The sequence below is a fragment of the Molossus molossus genome, unplaced genomic scaffold, assembly GCF_014108415.1.
Source record: "Molossus molossus isolate mMolMol1 unplaced genomic scaffold, mMolMol1.p scaffold_m16_p_15, whole genome shotgun sequence".
NCBI lineage: Eukaryota > Metazoa > Chordata > Mammalia > Chiroptera > Molossidae > Molossus > Molossus molossus.
In genome coordinates this window covers 29,104,253-29,125,327 of record NW_023425350.1, presented here as the reverse complement: position 1 = coordinate 29,125,327, position 21,075 = coordinate 29,104,253, and the positions used below count along the sequence as shown (strand labels likewise).

Below are 21,075 nucleotides of genomic sequence, written 5' to 3'. Positions count from 1 at the left end.
AAGTTCAGAGATTTCCAAGGCAGAAACATATTCATCAGGTTCTCGGGCAGATTTTTGTCAAGAGACTAATGATTAAAAAGTGGAAGAAAGCAAGATTGTTAACAAGCCCTTTGTTTCATTTTATATATGTAAACTTAGTCCTCATAGTACCTGATTCCTGCTACTTCTAAAGCCACTGTTTATGCTGTTTTTCAGCCCATCTGTTAGACCCAGACCACTACAAATTTTTTTAAAAACACTAAATCTTCACTATACCATGCCCCATGCCAGGGTTTTTCCATTTGGGGGTAGAAAAAAGCCCCAAGCCCACCAGAACCCTGTGGCTTGGTTTCCTGTCCAGCTGGCTTGCTCTTCCCAGGATTTTATTCCCATCATCAAAGTGGCTTGACAGACTGAGAACAAACCTCTGGCTCACCCTGAACTCACAGTGTACCGTTTCCAAGTTAGAACAAACACCAAGTAACAGTGAGAAAAAGAGAGAGAGGAAAAATTATTTTCCTGACTTAGAAGTCAGTTCAGAGTGAAGCCCAGCTCCGACTCCAGGCAGGGATGCTGTGTGGCTGTGGCTGTGGCCGTGGCCGCGCTCAAGGGCGGAGCCACGGATGGCGGGCTGCAGGCCGGAATCTTTCTGAGTCAGTCTCGAAGGAGAAGCTATGGACGACTCCTTTGTGGCCCAGATCCTTTCTGTTTCCTGGAATCAAAAGCAACAGCATTTGAGGGAACCTCCCATGAGCTCATTGACTACCTCAGACTTGGCCCAGAGCTTCCCAGTTTTGGGAGCAGGCAGAATGGTCCCTGAAATGTCCCAGGTCTCCAGAGAAGATGCAGAACACTTCAGCCTGGCAGGGGGCTTAAAGATTGCCACACTTTCCTTACTTATTTAGAAATTTTAAAAAATACATTAACTTAGCTAAAAACTCATGGAAACTAAGCTTCTCCTCAGACCTGAAAGTCATACCAGTTCCCCCAACACTTCCCTTTATGGTTCCAGAGACAGAAAAACATCCAGGGTGAGAAGCGGGGAGTCTGAGGCCACGTGGGAGCAGGCAGTGCAGTTTTGCACTGAGAAGCTCCCAGGTAGCATTGGGTGGCCCCTCTTCTGAAAACCTGGCTTTCCTCTTGTTCCCTCCTTCTCGACAACGTCCTTTCATTTTCCCGGTCTGGGGGGGGGGGGAAACATCAACATGAAACGGACACATCGAGTGGCTGCCACCCGCACAACCAACCAGGGCTGGGGACAAACTGCAACCGAGGTACCTGCCCTTAGCAGGAACCGAACCCGGGTCTCTCTGGACCTCAGGCCAACGCTCTAACCGCTGAGCCAAACCGGCCAGGACTTGCTCTTAACTCTACATCCTCTCCAAAGTTTGACTTTTTTTTTTTTTAATCCTCACCCAAGGATATTTTTCCATTGATTTTAGTTGTTTGTTTTTTTTAGATAGAGTGGGATGTAGGAAGGGAGAGAGAGAGAAACATTGATGTGAGAGACACATTTATTGCCTACCCCTCTCATGACCCTGAATGGGGCTGGGGATCAAACCTGCAACTGAGGTACACACCCCTGACCGGGAATCGAACCCGAGACTCTTTGGTCCTCAGGCAGGGGCTCTAATCGCTGAGCCAAACTGGCCTTTGTCTCTATATAAATAGCCAGTATTCTCTGAGGTCAGAAATCATCTCGTGTGCATCTCCTCCCACCCTTAACTTATAGCTGGATGCTCAGGAGGCATTCCATCTGCTATCTGCAGGCCCTGTCCTCTCCCTGTGCTAGATATCTGATGACTCAGTAACACCCTGCATTGGGTTTTCTCCCTTTCTTTCTTGAGGAGCTCTTTCTTTGGCAGGGGAAGCCCTACCTGTTAAACAGTGTAAATGCCAAAATTGCAAACCATATCATTGAAGACATTTTCATAGACTATGGGCTTTTCATAGTGGGTAGAAGAGTAACAATAGGAAGATATGATTGAGAGACCTGGGGAAACTAGGTAGAGACAAAAGTTAGGAGCAGGATTGGGGGTAAAACATTCAAATAGATAAAAGTATTAAATAACAACAAAATAATTGAACCACAAGTTACTAGAAGAAAATATGGAAGAAATATATATATATATAAAAAACTTTGGCCCAGCCAGTGTTGCTCAGTGGTTGAGCATCAACCCATGTACCAAGAGGTCACCGGTTTGATTCCTGGTCAGGGCACATGCCCAGGCTGTGGGCCCAATCCGCAGTGTGGGGCATGCAAGAGGCGGCCAGTCGATGTTCTCTCTCATCGATGTTTCTATCTCTCTCTCCCTCTCCTTTCCTCTCTCTCAAAAATCAATAAAGAAGAAATATTTAAGGAAAAACAACAACAATGAGATATTATTTTTCTCTTATCATCTTGGCAAAAGTCAGAGTTTAAAAATGCACTGTATTGGCCAGGCTGTGGGGAAACTACAATTCTTTATTTAGTTAGTTATTTTTTATCCTCACCCGAGGACATTTTTCCATTTTTTTTGTTCAGATAGAGTGGGAGGGAGAGAGAGGAAGAGAGAGAAACATCAACGTGAAAGGGACACATCAAGTAGCTGCCAACCAGGACCAGGGACAAAGTGCAACCAAGGTACGTGCTCTTAGCGGGAACTGAACCCGAGTCTCTCAGGACCGCAGGCCGACGCTCTAACCACTGAGCCAAACCGGCCAAGGCGGGAAACTACAATTCTTACACACTGTTGGTGAAAGTGTAAATTGGTACAGTCTCTTTGGAGAGTATCTTGTCAAAATCAATCAAAACTTTAAATGTGCAAGTATCGGTTTTTTTAATATATATATTTTATTGATTTAGAGAGAGAGGAAAGGAGAGAGAGAGAGAGACAGAGAGAAAATAGATGTGAGAGGAAAACATCAATCAGTTGCCTCTTGTACACACTCAACTGGGGATCACAATCTGGGCATGTGCTCTGACCGGGAATGGAACCTGTGACCTTTTGGTGCTCGGGACAACACTCAACCAACTGAGCCACACCAGTCAGGGCTGTGCAAATATCTTGATCCAGCAATTCAGCTTCTAGGAATTTCTCCTCTATGTGCACAAAACTGATGTATATGTATATTTATTACAGCATCGTTTTCAACACAGTATCTTAAACCATCTGAATTAGTTCCATAGAGGATTGGCACATCCATGAAATGGAGCAGTTTACAACCACTTTTAAAAATGAGGCTGATCTCGCCCTGGCTGGTTTGGCTCAGCGTTTAGAGCATCGGCCTGCAGTCCCAAGAGACTCAGGTTCGGTGCCTGCAAAGGGCACGTACCTCGGTTGCAGTTTGTCCCTGGCCCTGGTTGGGTCGTGCAGGTGGCAGCCACTTGATGTGTCCCTTTCACGTCGATGTTTCTCTTTCTCTCTTCCTCTCTCTCCCTCCCACTCTATCTGAACAAAAACAAATGGGAAAATGTCCTCGGGTGAGGATAAAAAAGTAATAATAAAACATAAAATAAAAATGAGGCAAATCTCTATGTTAGGGAAAAAAGTAATGCTCAGAAGTTAGTACAGCAGGTCCTCAAATAACATAGTTTCCATCGATGTCGTTATGTTATAATGTTAATGAGATGTTGTAGGAACTTCTCTTGTTTATATCAATTAGCCTATGGTCACATTGGTTTTGTTAAATATCCTTTCACCTGAGCCCAGCTAGTGAGACTCAGTGGTTTGGGCTGGATGCCCAGTAGGGGGCGTGCAGGAGGTAGCCAGTCAGTGTTTCTCACGTTGATATTTCTCTCTCTCTCTCTCTCTCTCTCTCAAAAAATCAATAAAAATATATATATTTTTAAATGTCCTTTCGCTTGGAGTCACAGAACCTATTGACGATGTTAAGTTAGGACTTACTATATATAGTAAGCCACTATTTATGTAAAAATAAACAAGTGGGTAGCTCTAGATAGATGCTTGCAAACAGAATGTGCCTGGAAGGAAATACTAAGTAGTAATATTGGTTGCCTCAGGGAACATGTTATGGGTAGAGAGTGTGGGGTGTGGAAAAGGAACTTAATTTTCACACTATGTCCTTTCGTACTTTTTGAATTATTTTTATACCGTTGTGCATGTGTTACCTATTTCTTAAAACTAATTTTTAAAAAATAACCAGGTGCAGGTATGAAATTAGGCCAAACATGAGCTATCCATATAAACTAGGAGTTACAGCAGGGTGGGAGCCAGGGAGCAAGCGACACTGTGGGCGAAGCAAATCAGTGGGACAGAAATGAGGCAGCTCAACAATAGAGAAACCTTGAAACGAGACCGTTTTGTTTTAAATCAAAAATATCTGGTTGCTTTTCATGCTAGAATATATGGCAGCCCTAGGATATGAACAGTTCAGGACAGAATGGGAATAAACTTCGGGGAAATGATAAACTTAATTTACAGGGAATGAGAAGAATGGGTTTAGGGATCAGTAAATGGAAATCCAAAACACTTATGCCATTCCCAAATGTTGAAAACAGAGAAGGGCAGGGAATGAACACTTAGGAGGTGGCTGCCCACAGCCGGGTACTGAGGTGGGCATTCCAGTTTGCTGTGCCACACGAAATACTCACAGTAACTCACAGAGGTGACTAGGGTTCCCACTGTATAGGTCAGGAATCTGAGTCAGGTCACAGAGACAAATGGCAAAGCCAGGACTCAAACCCAGATCTGTCCCTACTTGTGCTGAATGATTAGTACACCAAGGAGACTGGGGCCCCTTTTCATGGTCAGGATAAACTGAGGCTCAGAGCCAGGGACCTTCAGTGCCATTCTTTTTGTTTGTTTGTTTTTTAATTGATTGATTTTTAGAGAGGGGTGAGTAGGGAGAAAGAGGAAAAGAACACCAATTTGTTGTTCCACTTATGTATGCATTCATTGGTTGATTCCTGCATGTGTCCTAACCCAGGATTAAACCTGCAACCTTGGTGTACCGGACAACACTCTAACCAACTGAGCTACTCAGCCAGGCCAGTGCCATTCTTTAAAAAAAAAAGTCTTTATTCTTCCTTTATTATCTAGACCCCTAAATCTGAGCCCACTAACTTTTTCCAGTGTGTGGGTCAAAGAGTACAATGAGCTGCTCCATTTATTGAGAGAAGAAAATGCTCCGTTTACTGGGAATGTCTGCTCCAGTGTTTGTTAATGCTTTCGTGTGTTTGTTTTTCAGCTGGTTACTTTAAGTCCCTAGATGTGGTTTGTCATGTGTGAGTGCAGTTTTCCTTCTCCAAAGTGCTACATCGGTGATATTCATAACCAGTAGGTTTACCCCTAGATTTGTTCACTTAAGAAGAAAATAATAGAATGTGGTCCTTCCCACCACCACATTTTCTTGTTTTCAAATAACTGGGATAGAACATTGGTTTTTGTTTGTTTTCGGTTTATTTTATTTGGAGCCAGAGCATAGAGTTTTATCTGTCTTGTACACACGTAGCCCCTGCCTCCACCATGTACGTATTTCTTTTTCCCACTTGACTTTCTGATATGTTCTCACCACTGGTGGTTATCTATTCTTTTTCAGCATTTGCTATAACTCCCTAAGCCTCATGACATGCTGGTAGAAAATACCCACTTTCTCTTTTCTGTAACCCAGGTTTCAGAGAGAAACAATATCCATTTATTTTCTATTCTTTACCTTTCTAGGCAAAATCCATGTTTGGTGACCAGAGCTGTGTGTATTGATATTCTCTTCCTGTTGACTCGCTGCCTTGACAAACCCACAAAAGGCGATCAGCCAGGTATGATTCATAGTTATATCATAGTTTGGAACGGTTACAGGTCTTTGAAATGTAGGTGGGGTTTTGAGTGACTCTGCCACACACTCCCCCACCTTCTACTTTTTTGAAGACTAAACCACACATCAAAATTAAACATAATGTCATATGGTTCCCTCATAGAAGCGTCTCAAGGAAATGTATCCTTATTTAGTTGGAAGTTTGCTGTTTATTTTCTATTTGGTCTTTCAGGGAAGAGTGTGCAATCTACTCAGATACCCTCTGTAGTTTCTAAGACCATGGCTCTTTCTTATTTCATGCATTTTCTTTGAAAGGTCATCATTTTCAGTAACTAAGTTCTCTCTGTTCCGGTCTGTGAAGATAACTGAGCTGGGCTCATTCAATGCTGGGCAGTCTCAAACCCACCCCTCGCTCCCTTAAGCTCTGACTTTATATGTGTTCCTTGGTCATATATGTTTTCCTGGTATGGGCCCCAGATCCACATACAATTGTTCTATTTTAATCATGATTCACAGAGTGGTTTTCTTAAAAGGGAGAAGGGCAACTCCAAATAAAAAATGTTTTGATGTGTTTATATAAGAGGCCGCAGGAAGTGCAGTACGTGAGTTCCAGGCCACAGACTGAAACTGATTTTCGTCAACACAAACTGGAATGCAGTGTAATGAGCCTGCAACTGGTTAAAATCAGCCTCTTCTAATTGATTAGGCCTGTCTAAAGGAGGCTACAATTACAGAGTCAGATTCTGAGTACAAGCAGGCCAGGCCTTTCCTCTGTTAAATTTAGTCTGTCAATGATTTGTTGTCTTCAGTAAATATATTCAGGCTGTCAGAGTCCAGCTCTGTCCAGATGGAACCCTGTTCCCAAATTCAAACCAAGTTAAAATGCTTTGAGGGGGAGGTGCGAAACTACCTCACCCGGATCAATGCATATTAGCCCACAAATCCCCTGTGGCCATGCAAAGGCATTAAGAACACGCCTGCACTTTCATCAGCTCTGCGTCCCTGCATAGGGGCTGTTGTGTCCATTTGGTAGAATAGGATCATATAGTTTTATAGCTGTAGAACAGTCCTCGTTTAAGCCTCTTGTCCCAGCATAATTATTACTGGTGCCCTTTTTACTCTTGAAAGTGTCCAGGTTTGCACAATAAAGTATAGGTCACTCTAACTATTGAGACCTCAGGGTTGTGTCCGCTTTATTTTACACTTGAGCTAACGGGAGTCCAGAGATTAGAAATCAGATGTTACCAGATGTAAGTTGTTTTGGGTTTCCACCATTTTTGTATTTTAATTCCAAGCTCCATATAGCTTTACAGTGCTTCTCTGCTTACTGTGTAAAGGGCCTTGGCCATGAAAGAGTTGCTTACTATTCACAAGTCCAGTCAGTGGGATCCTGTCAGAGTTGTGTGGTTGACTGAAATTATTAGTTGATTTGAACTAAGTTTTTGTTTGTTTGTTTGTTTTTACATATTAATATTATCCCTTATCTGGAAGGGTTAACCCTTAAATGTTGTAAAGTAACCCCTCTCTTCTCCTACTGCCTGTTCTTTAGCTCCTCCATAAAGATGACTTTCTTTGGCCATTCTGAATCATCCTTTCCTCCAAACTCTTATCCTAGTATAACAACCATAGCTTTAAACACTTTATCCTGCATGTCCAGTATGGCAATCACTAGCCACATGTGACTCTTGAGCCCTTGATATGTGGCTGATCCAAATTGAGCTGTTCTGTAAGAATAAAATACACACTGAATTTCAAAGACTTGGTATGAAAAAAATAATGTAGCCCTGGCCCATATAGTTCGGTTGGGTGTTATCCTTAGCACCAAAAGGTTGCTGGTTCGATTCCCAGTCAGGATACATGCTCAGTGCCCAGTAGGGGGCATGCAAGAGGCAGCAGGTGGATGTTTCTCACATCATTGTTTCTCTCTGTCTCTCCCTCTTTCTCTCTCTAAAAACATCAATGAGTATATTTTTTAAAAGAAAGAAAAAATAATGTAAAATTTCTCATTGATTTTTTTTCTTAGGTGTCAGAATGATATTTTTGATATATTGGATTAAATAAAATGTATTATTAAAATTAGTTTCTATTTGCTTTTAAAAATGTGGCTACTAGAAAATCAGATTTACATATATGTCTCATATTTTATTCCTGTTGGACAAGTACTGATTTTGTCTAGTCCTTTAGGAACTGCCCTCATAAGCTACAGATGTATGTGTAGGTATCTGTGTCTATCTCTATGAATATAGGTATTCATATAATACACCCACACAAACAGTGGTATCAAATTGTCCTCCTTTGAGGATGAATTAAATTTTTAGGACTAACCAAATGTCAAATACAATGGTGATTAAGAGGGATAGCACTGGTTAGGGTAAAAAGAAACCTGTGGCCCGACCAGTGTAGCTCAGTGGTTAAGTGTCAACTGATGCACCAAGAGGTTGCCAGTTCGATTCCCAGTCAGGACACATGCCCAGGTTGTGGGCCTGATCCCCAGTGGGGGGGCATACAAGAGGCAGCCAATCGATGTTCTCTCTCATCGATGTTTCTATCTCTCTCTCTCTTCTTCTCTCTCTAAAATCAATAAAGAAAAAATATTTAAAGAATAAAATAAAATAAACCTGTGAGCTTAAAATAATGAAAACTATTTTGTGTGTTTTATAAATTGTTTCCAGCGCCTTTTGAGCAATAGCTAAGTATATTACCAACCAAGGTGATCACTTTCTTAGATGTGTAGATTTCAAAATAATGTCAGAGCATTATAGTTTCACCTTGTAAGTTCCAGGCCCTCATTAAATGGGTTTTTTATTAACTGATTGAAATGCAGTTTTCCTCTGTTTTTAGAATAGTAACAGTTGTCATTAAGATACAAGTCTTGCCCTGGCCGGTTTTGCTCAGTGGTTAGAACATTGGCCTGAGGACCAAATAGTTGCCGGTTCGATTCCGGTCAAGGGCACGTACCTCGGTTGCAGTTCAGTCCCTGGCACTGGTTGGGGTTGTGCAGGAGGCGACCAGTCGATGTGTCTCTCTCACATCAATGTGTGTGTTTCTCACTCTCCCTCCCTCCTTTCCTCCCTCCCTCCCTCCCACTCTGTCTGAAGATAAATGGAAAAAATATCCTTGGGTGAAGATTTTTTTAAAAAGATACAATTCTGATTTAAATTCATGTATCAATAAGATTTAAATTAGTTTTCTGAATTCAAATTGGATGTTTACATCATGGATATATGTTTGTAAATATGTATATATCTACCGCCATTACTGGCTCACAAAACTCAGAGTACATAGTATACCACATAAGCTCTGAAGCCAGATCCTGGAGTTTCCTTCCCAGGTCTGCCATTTACCAGCTTCTGACCTTCGGCAAGTCATTTAACCTCTCTGAGACACTTTCTCTCCATTGTAAATGGAGATAATAATTCTCTCAATTGTGAATGAATAATAATAGGATCTACATCTTAGAGTGGTTGTCAGCTAATACATGTAAAGCCCTGTGTAAAGAATATGCTTTGCATTGCCTTAACAAGTGCTCAATTAATATTAGCTACTATTAATATTATCATCAGTATCATTAGCCGGAAGCCATGCATCTATTCCAGTCCCCTGCAGTCTGGCAGAATTATGCTGTACCCCTCACATTAATAATTTTTCTCCTATTCTTAACATCTTCAGGAAAGAAGCAATGCCTGCCTTCTCAGGAAGACACTTAATTCAGTCTGCTCCTGCCCCTCCAACTGATCCAAAAAAGGATCATTATTTGTTGTTGTTCATTTATTTATTTTTCATTATGACTCTAGCTATCATCTAGAGCATCAGACACGTTGAGCACCTACATCTGGAGATGCACATGAATATGTCTTGGGCTTATAAGTAGGTTCAGTATGGGATCACAGAAAGGAAATGTGTGTGGAATACATTTGAGGCACTAAAGAATGAATGGTCATTTCTGCTGGGGAGGACAGGAGAGGCTTCCTAAAAGAGGTGACATTTCTTTCTGTGCTTACATGCTCATAGGTTCTTAGGACCCTTATGAAGCTAAGTTCCTGCTGTTGCTGAGAAAGAACATAACTGAAAATTCATTCACAGAATGTCAAGGAGATATGTGCAGGCATTGTGGTCATCGATATTGGGGGTTTAGGAGGTGGGGGGTGAGGAGCGGAGGACCAGTCTAAAGTTAAAGGCAACACAATGCTAAAAGTAATTGTTTTACAATAGTGTGAAAATGGGGGGGGGGGGGGGGTTCTTCCTCTTATTTTCCATTGTACTAATTGTATACAATATAATTTTATTTTATTCGTATGGGTGTATAGATATGTATTTCAGTAGTAAATGTATCTAAATATGGAGGAGATTAATTATTCCCAAAGAAATGAAGTACTATCAATTTCAGGGAAACTTTTTTGGATGCAGGAAGATCTGCCCATCTCCTCTCAAATACTATTTTGTAAGTGACCTTGGGAGGCTATTCCTACCTCTAAAATATTTTACAGCCACATTGAAGGGCTGGGGGGCATAAACAATGAGAAAAACAGTGAAGGGGAAAGGCAGAGAAGATGATTAGAAAAGCTTAAGATAATGATGTGTTTTGTGTAATTCAAACTTTTATCTTAGTACTTCCCAATCATTTGAGGTTTTCTCAGCCATTAACTAGGTTTTAAAAATTCCAAATCTGGGGGTTTTGTTTTGAGTTGTAAAGTGATTTAAACCCACAGGGACTCTCTGTCCCCTGTATTCTTTTTCCTCTTCTGAATCCAGCTGTCATCATTAGTATATATCAGTTTCCTGCTGGAAAGAAAATTATAGTCTCTGGTTGGCGTTGGGGGGATGAGGAAGAAAAAGCCTGGCTGCCACAGGGCTCCGAGGCTGCTGCAGGCCTGGGCAGGGCCTGGGAACAGAGCTTTCGTTCTCAGGGTAAACCCATCTTAAATCATTTGCTCTCAGGTTGGAAATTTTCCATTGAAATATCTGTTTACTGAAATTCTATCTGAGTCTTGACTAAATATTTACCTTCTTATTCTGAGAGATGGACTTTCTATTTCTCTTTTATGCCCACACCCCTTAAATTTGTGTTTTTCACATCTATTGAATTGGACATTTTCTTTTACCAAATATTTAAACAAACCTCTTACCTATTTGCACTTTCTGACTTTCAGTTGAAGTACTCTTGGTGGTTTTATGAGGGATTTTCCTTTCCTAGTCTCTATTTTACTAATTTTATGCAACCTGGTTCTTTCTTTTATAACTATATATGTATCATGTATTGAAATACAAATCTTAAAGAGGACTAGTTAATCCCAAAGAATAAAGAAACAACATAATTTCATAGAATGTTTTAGGTAGAGAGGGTTTGTCCATCCTATTCCATGTCATATAAGTGATCTCAAAAGGCTGTTTCCCTGAAATGTATATTGGATGCCCATCATACTCTCACTTTCAGGAAACATTTTCAATATCATCTTTCTTGTAGTCCCTAGCCAGGTAGCTCAGCTGGTTAGAGTGCTGTCCTGGTAAACCAAGGTTGTGGGTTCAGTCTGTTTGGGGCACATACAAGAAGCAACGATGAATGCAGAAATAAGTGGAACCACAAATTGATGTTTCTCTCTATCTCTCCCTCCCTCTTCCTTTCTAAAAATCAATAAATAATAAATGAAAAAATATATCATCTTTCTTGTAGAGATCATAATAATAATGACTGCCATTTATTGAGCACTTAACTTTATGCCAAGCACTGTGCTAAGCATTTTATATGCATTCATGAAGGAGGTACTAGTGGCCCTTCATTTTATTTTTATTTTTTTATTTTTTTAATCCTCACCTGAGGATATGTTTATTGATTTTAGAAGGGGGAAGGAGAGAGAGAAGAAAGAAACCATCAAACTGTTGCCTCCTGTACACACTCCAACCGGAAATCAAACTCGCAGCCTTTTTGGTGTACGTGATGACACTAACCAACTGAGCCACCCGGCCGGGGTGTGGTCCTTCATTTCAGACCTGAGGAAACTGAGGCACAGAGAAAACTGCTTGGTGTCACCTGTGTGGTAAGACAGCAGAGCCTGATCTCGCCAGCCTTCTCCACGGTGGCCCCGCAGCCCCATCAGGGCCAGAGTAGGGAGAACCGCTCACTGCCTCAGGAGGGTGCCCTAGACCCTCTTTGCTGATGCAACTTCTCAGGCTTCTGCCCCTCCTGAAGGACCCCCAGGCCTCAGAGAGGGGTCCCCTTTACAAGAGCTTCCAGAACACATGACTTCCTTGCCTGCGAGTTTCTGTCTTCCCATCCCGAGAGTGTGTGGAGTAATGTGAGGTGTACCCAGGCTTGGAGCTGTTACTAGAAAGAGAAAGCCTGACCGCTTCTGCAGGCACCTGCCCTTTTTCCTTTTAAAGTGGACCTACGGCCACTGCACAAAACACCTCCCAACACTAGGCTGCTGGCGACTGCGAGTTGTGGTTTCTTTGTTAGTTGGGATTTATAGTTTGGATCTCATCATTCTGCCAAGTGCAATAAACATTTTGTTTTAACTGGAATGTAGCTTTTATTATTGTTATTATTTTTCTTCTAAATGCCTTAAAAATGACCAGCTTGTGAGTGTGAAGTCAGAATTCCTAAATAGTCTAAATGCCAAGTCAGTGTTCTTTGTAGATCAGTGTAAGATTAGAAGACAGACTCATTTATTACTGCTCGTATTTATACAGTGGAAGTTAGGTCATGTAAGCCCTCCCAAAGGCCAGCTTAGATGTTGATGATGGTTAAGTGGTAAAATCTGTGAGAAGTATTCAACAATGCCTTGTGTTTGTACTGCCTAGAACATGAATAATATATGTGTGACATGAATAAATATAAGGTCAATGATTTTTATGACATATTAACTTCCTTTATCTAAGTTCCTGGGAAATATAGCCAAACAATTACAGAGAATGAAAACATTGGCAACTTACAAACACCTGCTTTGATTATTTGGTCTAATTAGGTTAAATTTAACCAATCCCATCTGAACAAATTGAAAACAATTCTTATCTGTTCCCTCGGTCATGCACTTTTATCGGTGTTGGATGCAGATGTGTTTAATACGACTCAGTTGGTGCTAGTCTCTCGGCTCTGGGTGGGAGATAAAAGGGAATTGAGAACACATTTTTAGAGTCTTCTGGGGACTTTGTATTTATGGGCCTGCAGCTATGAAATTTCAAGGGGAAAAAAAACAGGCTTTGTTGTCAATAAATTGATTGCTTTTCTCCAAAACACTGGGACTATCATCTGAACTGTTGCTTTTGCCAAAAGTGTCTTTCCCAGGGAACAGTGAGCTCCAAAAATAAGCGGATGATTCCTAGCTGCCTTTTAGGTGTCAGAATAATATAGGGTGTGTTATTAGATTGCTAGGTTCATGTGGTGTTTATCCCTCATTAATTTCAATCCTGATGCTGTGTACATAAACCCACAATTCTTAGAATTTTAGAGATTAGAGACCATTTAATCAGTAGGTAGAATAGGAAACTGTAGCAATTAAGTGACTTGCCCAAGGTCACACAGCTGGTTGGTGAAATAGTCAAGCTTTCCTCACTCCTGGTCTACTTCTCATTTTTATGACCAAAACGAAGGGCCTCATAATAGTGTGAGTTGGGTTGAGTGTCTGGATCTGTAACAAGACGATGTCACAAAATCCCCTCACCCACATCTCCACCCCAGGAGTAAATTACTGTTCAAATGAGCAACTGCCATCTCAGAGCATCTGTGATTTGAGGTTCGCTATGTGTTCCTGCCTTACCCCACTCCAGCCCCCCTCATCACAGATAATCTGAAACTAGTTGCCTGTGTCAATTAAATTAGTTAAATAAGTTGTTTTTGAAAGCTTATTCTAGACATTTCATATAAATGGAATCATACAACATGTGGTCTTAATGTGTCTGGATTCTTTCTCTTGTCATAATGTTTTCAAGGTTCATTCATGTTGTAGAATGAATCAACAGTTTATTCTTTTTTATGGCTGAATAAGTTCATTGTATAGATATACCACATTTTGTTTATCCATTCATCGGTTGGTAGACATTTGGGTTGTTTCCACTTTTTGCTGGTATGAATAATACTGCTGTGAAGAGTCATACATAAGTTTTTTAGGGGACATATATTTTCATTTCTCTTGGGTATTTACCTAGGAGAACTGCTGGACCATATGCCATCTCTAAGTTTAACTTTTTGAGGACTTGCCAAATTGTTTCCAAACAGACTGCATCATTTTCTATTCCCACCAGCAGTGTATGAGGTTTCCAATTTCTCCACATCCTCAACAGCACTTATTATTGTTCATCTTTTTTATTATAATCATCCTAGTGGGTGTGAGGTGGTATTTCACCATGCTTTTGATTTGTATTTCCCTAATGGCTAATGATGTTGAGTATCTTTTCTAGTACTAATTGACCATTTGTATATCTTCTTTAGAGAAATGCCTATTGAGATGCTTTGCCCATTTTTAAATTGGGTTACTTGTCTTTTTATTCTTGAGCTGTAAGAGTTCCTTATATATTCTGGATATTAATCCCTTATCAGATATACAATTTGCCAATATTTTCTCCCACTCTGTAGGTTATCTTTTTACTTTCTCTATAATGTCCTTTTATGTAAAAAAAAGTTTTTAATTTGGATGAAGTCCAATTTATCTATTTTTTTTCTTTTGCTCCTTGTGTTTTTGATATTATATCTAAGAAATCATTGCCTAATTCAAGGTCACAAAGATTTGTACCCATGTTTTCTTCCTAAAAGTTTTATAATTTTATCTCTTAATATTTAAGTTTGGTTCATTTTGAGTTAATTTTTTTTTCTTTATTGATTTTAGAGGGAGAGGGAGAGAGAGATAGAAACATCGATGAGAGAGAACATCAATTGGCTACCCCCTGCGTACCCCCCACTGGGGATCGGGCCTACAACCTGGGCATGTGCCCTGACTGGGAATCAAACCGGCGACCTCCTGGTGCATGGGTCAACGCTCAACAACTGAGCCACACCAGCGGGGCAGTTTTGAGTTAATTTTCGTACTTGTGTGAGTACAGATCCAAACTCACTCATCCTTTTGCATGTGGCTGTCCATTTGTCCCAGCACTATTTGTTGAAAAGACTTATCTTTTCCCATTTGAATTGGCTTGGCTCCCCAGTCAAAAAAAAAAAAAAATCAGTTGATCATAAATACATGGATTTAATTCTAAACTCTCAATTCGATTCCATTGATCCATATATTTTTCTGTATGCCAGGACCACACTGTTCTTAATTGTGTGAGTCCTACAACTTTGTTCTTCTTTTTCAAGATTGTTATGGCTAGGTCCTTTGCATTTTCATAAAGATTTTAGGGTCAGCTTGTCAATTTCTGCAAAAAAAAAAAAATACCAGCTAGGATTTTTATAGGCATTCTGTTAAACCAGTGGGTTAATTTGAGGAATGCTGCCATTATATTATGTCCTCAGATATTCAGATCCGAATTCTCCTAAGACTTGTTTTTAAACTTTGTTTTGGTGGATCCAGTCTAAAAAAGAACTTTCACTTAGTGCAAGTTGAGCTCCACGGACAAAGCGATGCCCTCCGAGGGCCCTGCCGGGCGCTCCGTGTATTGCAAGGCCCACTGCCCCGGGCAGCCTGGGCATCGGGAGGCTCGCCTTGTCTGCTTCCTCCTGTCAGAGAGCTTGCTTGACTGCCCGCCTCTGATGCTTGAAAGCAGTTTCGTACGTCTTGTCCAGTTTTCTAGTTGTTTATGGAGAAGGGCAATTCCTGAAGGAATTAAACCTTCATGAGCTGAAAAAATCATGTCCATCACTTTGCTTTGAAACCTCCTGGTCCCTCAACTATAAAGAGGGGATAATACCAGCAGAGGATTGGGGTGAAAGTCACATGAAGAAAAATGTGAAAACCCCTTGAAAAAGTCACATTAAGAAAGGAAAAATCCAACATAAAAAAAAGCCTCCCAAGAGGTCACCAGTTTGATTCCCAGTCAGGGCACATGCCCAGGTTTGGACCCAATCTCCAGTGGGGGGCATGCAGGAGGTGGCCAATCAATGTTCTCGCTCACTGATGTCTCTCTCTCTCTCTCTCTCTCTCTCTCTCTTTTCCTCTCTCTCTAAAACCAATAAAGAAAACATATTTTTAAAAAAGCCTCGCCCTGGCCCATTTGCTCAGTGGTTAGAGCGTTGGCCCAAGGACCAATGAGTCATGGGTTCAATTCCAGTCAAGGGCACATACCTCGGTTGTGGTTCGTCCCTGGCCCTGGTCAGGGTCATGTGGGAGGCAGCCAGTCAATATGTCCCTCTCACATCGATGTTTCTCCCTCCCTCCCTCCCTCCCTTCCTCCCTCCCTCCCTCCCTCCCTCCCTCCCTCCCTCTCTCCCTCTCTCCCTCTCTCCCTCCCTCCCTCCCACACTATCTGATGATAAATAGAAAAATATCCTCGGGTGAGGAATTTTTTAAAAAGCTGCTCTCAGGAGGTAAAATTGATAGCAAGAAGAGAAATGAATGTTCATCACATTTATAGTAGGAGACAGAGCTTCTGCTGGTCCCAGGGGCAGATACACTCACTGTCAGGTTTACCGTCATTACTCATCTGTCGGAACTTCCTTAACTCCGGCTTCACGTTGGGCCAGACCACGTTAGAGAGCATCCCAGGCCAACCAGATTCTGTTGGGTATGCCAGCTATCAGCTACACCTTGCAGCATCGTCCCTACAGGTGTCGGTCTGTGGGCCAGTGGTGCCCATAACCTCTTCCATCTTAGTCTGTTTCTCCCAGAACTGGAAATGGTAGCTCAGGCAAGGGGCCGAGGTAGGCAGGCCTAGCCTCTCTGATATAGGTGAGATAACAGAAGTAAGCCCCAGTTCTTTAAAGGAATCTTTCCAGCCATCTACCTCCTTGCAAGTTGGATTCAGACAGTATCTCATTGCCTGTGGGAAGAAGAGAAGCCCCTGGTCCTTTGTGGGGAAAATGTGAATTAAACAGGCATGTCTAAGGTGTGATGGCAGGGTCATTGCTGACTTCCTGATCGTGTCCTCAGGAGCAGCTCACTGACAGAACCAGAAGCAGTGTGTGCTGAGAAGTGATGTTATGGTCATGTCTTTGGGTTGTCATGTGTTTATCTACTAGTGTTTCCTGACTTCCTCCCTGCGTTGGGCAGGGGCAGGATGGGATAGTGGGTAGAACCACGGAAGAAAAGCTGTTGGAACCACACAGTGCCTGGTGAGCTCTCCGAAGGGACTGTGTTTTTATTTTATGGGTTGACAAGATAATCTTCAAATTGTATTCTCAGAAACTCATCCTCCTTCCTCAGCAGCAGATAAGGAATTTTGTGCTTAAAAATACATGCCTTTGAGACTATGTAGGGGGCAAAGAAAGAAGGGAATGTTTTCAAAGGGGTGTGTGTTCAGGGTCACACCTGTGTAAGCAGGGCATGAAGGGGTTCAGAGACCTAGAAACAAAAGTAGGCAAGAAATAAACAACCAGCACCAGTTTAGAGTGCTTCTCAAGACAGTTAGAATCCAGTTCCTTCCAGCAGATCATTCTACAAGTAACTGGAGGGGCCCCTAGGGTCAGGATTACAGTTTACTGGGAGGGGCAGAGGATTAAATAGAAGAATGGAATTTCCCTTTGATAAGAAGAAGCCAAGATTTATTAAATTGGTTGATTTTTGTTGTTGTAGTTCCTATGGTTTCCTTTTCTCTCCAAATATATTTTTTTTTTTACTGAGAAATTGCATAACAGGACATTAACATTCACAGAGTGTACAAATTATCATCTGCGATTATTTTTAGAACCAGTTTATCAGCTGTTTCAGATACAAACTTTTGTTGGATCTGATTACAGATCTCGCTGACCAAAGCTGCGATTCTTTGAAATAGAAAAGGCTGGCCATCTCACTACGCATTAAAAGTGAAATCTGCTTGTATTTTCTCACCCCCTTCTTTTTACAGGTTAGAGATTCTGGGAGGCGGTGGGGATAGAAGAAACTTCAGAACAATTACAGCTGCAAACTTCTTGACCTAGTGGTATCAGAGTTCAGAGCCTTTACAATATCTGAAAGAAAAATCCATTCATTCATTCATTCATTCATTCATGGCAGAGGAAACAGCATGTGCCAGGTCAGGCAGAATCAAGAACTTTCTCCTGTGCCTCAGTGGCAAGTGACCACCATTGTGGTACAGTCCATATTTCCACCAGAGGTTCTCAACATGTGGGTCGCGACCCCTTTGGGGGTCGAACGACCCTTTCACAGGGGTCGTCTAGGACCATCAGAAAACACATATTTTCGATGGTCTTAGGAACCGAGACACCGCTCCTCTATCCGTCTCCAGGCGGGTCTGCCCACATGCAGATGCGCCCACATACAACTGTATTAAAGGGCCGCAGCATTAGGAAGGTTGAGAACCACTGATTTACACAGTATCCCCAGTAAATGACTTATTCCATAGCAGTAACCATTTGGTCAGCCTTTTCAGTCCTGAGGAGGATCCTTTCTCCTTCATGTTACTGATTGCTGCTTATCAGCAAAACACACTTTTTGTGTTTACCAGGCCTTTGTTTCCTCGTAGCCATCTCTTCTGGGGCCAAGAAAATGCTGTCACTTTGGACCTACATACTTCTTCCCTCTTGCCCCTTTTCTTTTGGTCAGTTCAGCACAAAAACAACTCTTCATTTGTGACGTCCCAGGGAAGGCCAGGAGCTGCATACTGTTCACGGGCTCTTTGGTTGAGCACTAGATGAAGGGGTTGTCATGATTAGGGGCCACAGTCCACACAGATAGGTACATTAAATGCTAGAATTACACACGTTCAGCATGGCAAGATGTTTACACTGTGAGGAGCACGGATGATCTCAGATGCTCTGAGGTAATGGTTCTTAAAGTGTGGTCCCTTCGTCAGCAACCTCGGCATCACCTGGGAATTTGTTAGAACTGTGATTGCTTTGGGGCCTGCCCCCGACCTCCTGAATCAGGAATTCCGGAGGTGAGCACCCTAAAGTTTGAGAACCAGTGATCTCAGGTGACAGCACAGCCATCCTCTGGGAATACGCGCTGTGATTGGAACGGCACGTGAAAATGCTGTCTTTTAATTGTTATTTTTCAGTCTCTCTCGTTGCTGAGTACTTAGAGTTAGATCAACCTAAATTAAATGCTCTTCTGGTGAAACTCAGCTGTAGCCATAATTATGTGGTAATGATATCATCCACATTTTTTTTCCAGAATGCCCTTGTTAAAGCTATTTAGATTAACACGTATTTTTTAAAGATTATGATGATGTTTTGAAAAGAAATTCTAACAAACCTACACGAGTAGCTTAGAAAATCAAAGATGAATGACCCATGGACCTGTTTTTCGGGGCTATGCGCCTCCTCTGGGAAGGAGACAGACTTCCCTAAGTAAAACAGCAGGACTTGTAAAATATGATGCTGTCCCTGCTCAAGGTACATGCCGTTTTGAAATCCCCTTTCAGCATCCAGGTTGATGATAATGCCCTGCCTTGGTTGCTTAGGGCATGGTGGCTTTGAAATCCAGTTAATTTAGCAATCAGTGTTCAGGTCGCAGGCATAACTGTGAAATCTGCAGCTTGCCAAAGAACCAAGGGCTGCTCAAATAACATCTCAAAGGTGACCAGAGGAAACTGTGTGAATGGGCCACTGTGCTTCTCCACACAGACACTGTCCTGAGCCACTCGGCAAGTCCCTTTGGTTTCTTCCTATGAAACCTCTGTTCTGGGTAGTCATGCTATCCAAACAGATTGACCTCAGGAAGCTTTCATCAACTTCCCCAAAGCTGCAGTTCCCTAACACTGGTGTCTGGTGCTGTTTTCACAAAAAAACTCTAGCAAAATGACACTATAGCAAATTTTTCTTAAAGCCAGATTTCTCTAGAGAATTGTTCTTTCTGATGACACTATGAATTCCCAACTTTTTTGGTGTGAAGATAGCCTTTCTTTCATGAAATGATAATAGGTAGTAGGTTTTTAACATCCTTACTTTAGCAAATAAAAAGTTAGCAACTTATTACAATCTGCCACATTGTTTTTGACATTTTGTTGGTCCTTGAATTCCAAACTTGGGAATTATTTCTCCACTGAACCAAGACATAGCACAGCAGGAGATGGTATCCTTCCAAGTGAATTCAGTCATTAAGCCAATCACTTGAAGGCTAGAAATAGCCTTGCTCTAAAGAAGTTAATTTCAAAAATGAAATCAAGCTGAATGCTTAGAATCAGTCACTCATATTTGACTAAAATGATTGCACTGATGGGAAAATCTAAAGACTTTCCAAACAAGGAAGGCTGAGAAAAACTATTAATAAGAGTTTGCAGAAATCTGATTTATGAACAATAAGATGGCACCATCAAAGGAGGGAATTGATCCTTTCAATGGAATACTTGGCTTTCCAAGAAAGAGAGGAAGAAACCCAAAGCGATCAAAATTGAAATTGCACGTTGAAAAGTTCTCTTCTAGAGGAGAAGGTTGTTAAACCTCAACAGAGGAACCCCATCGAAGAACTGACTTCAGTTCTCTGGATCCTGCGGACAACAGGCACTCATAAAAACAAATGAGTAGTGCCCGGTGTTGATCTAGACTTTGAAGCACCTGGTAGGGCAGGACACAAAACACTGCTTCCCCAGGCTGAGAAATCCTGGGGGGAAACCCTGTGGTGAGTCCACCCGCTTTGGGATGCAGAGACTGTGCGACACAGCTGTCAACCCAGCTGCGCCCTGGACTCACCTGGGTCACTGTAAAACCAGGCTCGCCCCAGAGATGCGGTCAAGTGTCCCCTGACATAAGTGTTTTTCTAAAGCTCTCCAGATGAATTTAATGTACTTTCTGGGCTGAGAAACCACTATGCTAGAGAGGAAAGCAATATGTCATTTTTAGTCACTGCAGCTGCTTATGTTCAAGTAGTGAGGATTTATAACTCCAACCTCCTGTCCCACCTCGGAACCCCTCACTCTAGGCACTAGGGAGAGGGTGTTCTGTGTCCCCACCTAAATGGGAGCTCCCTGAGAGCCGAGCCTGGTCTTCTGATTCACTGCTTACCCCAGACCCAGGACAGAACCTGACAGAGTGAGCCAGTGTTGAAGGCCTGCCTGCCAGAGGCCTTTATAGTGCTCATTCATTCTTTTGAGTTATTGATGACGTCTCCTCATTTTTTTTTTTTTTTTTTGTAAGTGAAAACGGGGCATGGTGAATTCTCTAGTTCTTCACTGTGGTGAGGTACTGGGCTAGAATGAGCTGTGCTCTACTGGGAACTGGAGCCCTACCTGCACACCTCTGAATCCTACAAATCCTGGGAGAGTCGGAGCGCGAGAGTGTGGTTCTCAGCTGGGATATGTAGCAGAATTACCCGTTGGCTT

General features: G+C 41.9%; 1 protein-coding gene across 1 annotated transcript in view; it reads left to right on the top strand.

Annotated features, from left to right (window-relative positions):
• THADA (THADA armadillo repeat containing) overlaps positions 1-21,075 on the top strand; it is a 323,998-nt gene that overhangs the window by 243,086 nt on the left and 59,837 nt on the right. The window contains exon 31 of the mRNA XM_036262631.1: positions 5,643-5,737. Coding sequence (XP_036118524.1) covers positions 5,643-5,737 — 95 coding nt within the window. The remainder of the gene's footprint in view (positions 1-5,642; positions 5,738-21,075) is intronic.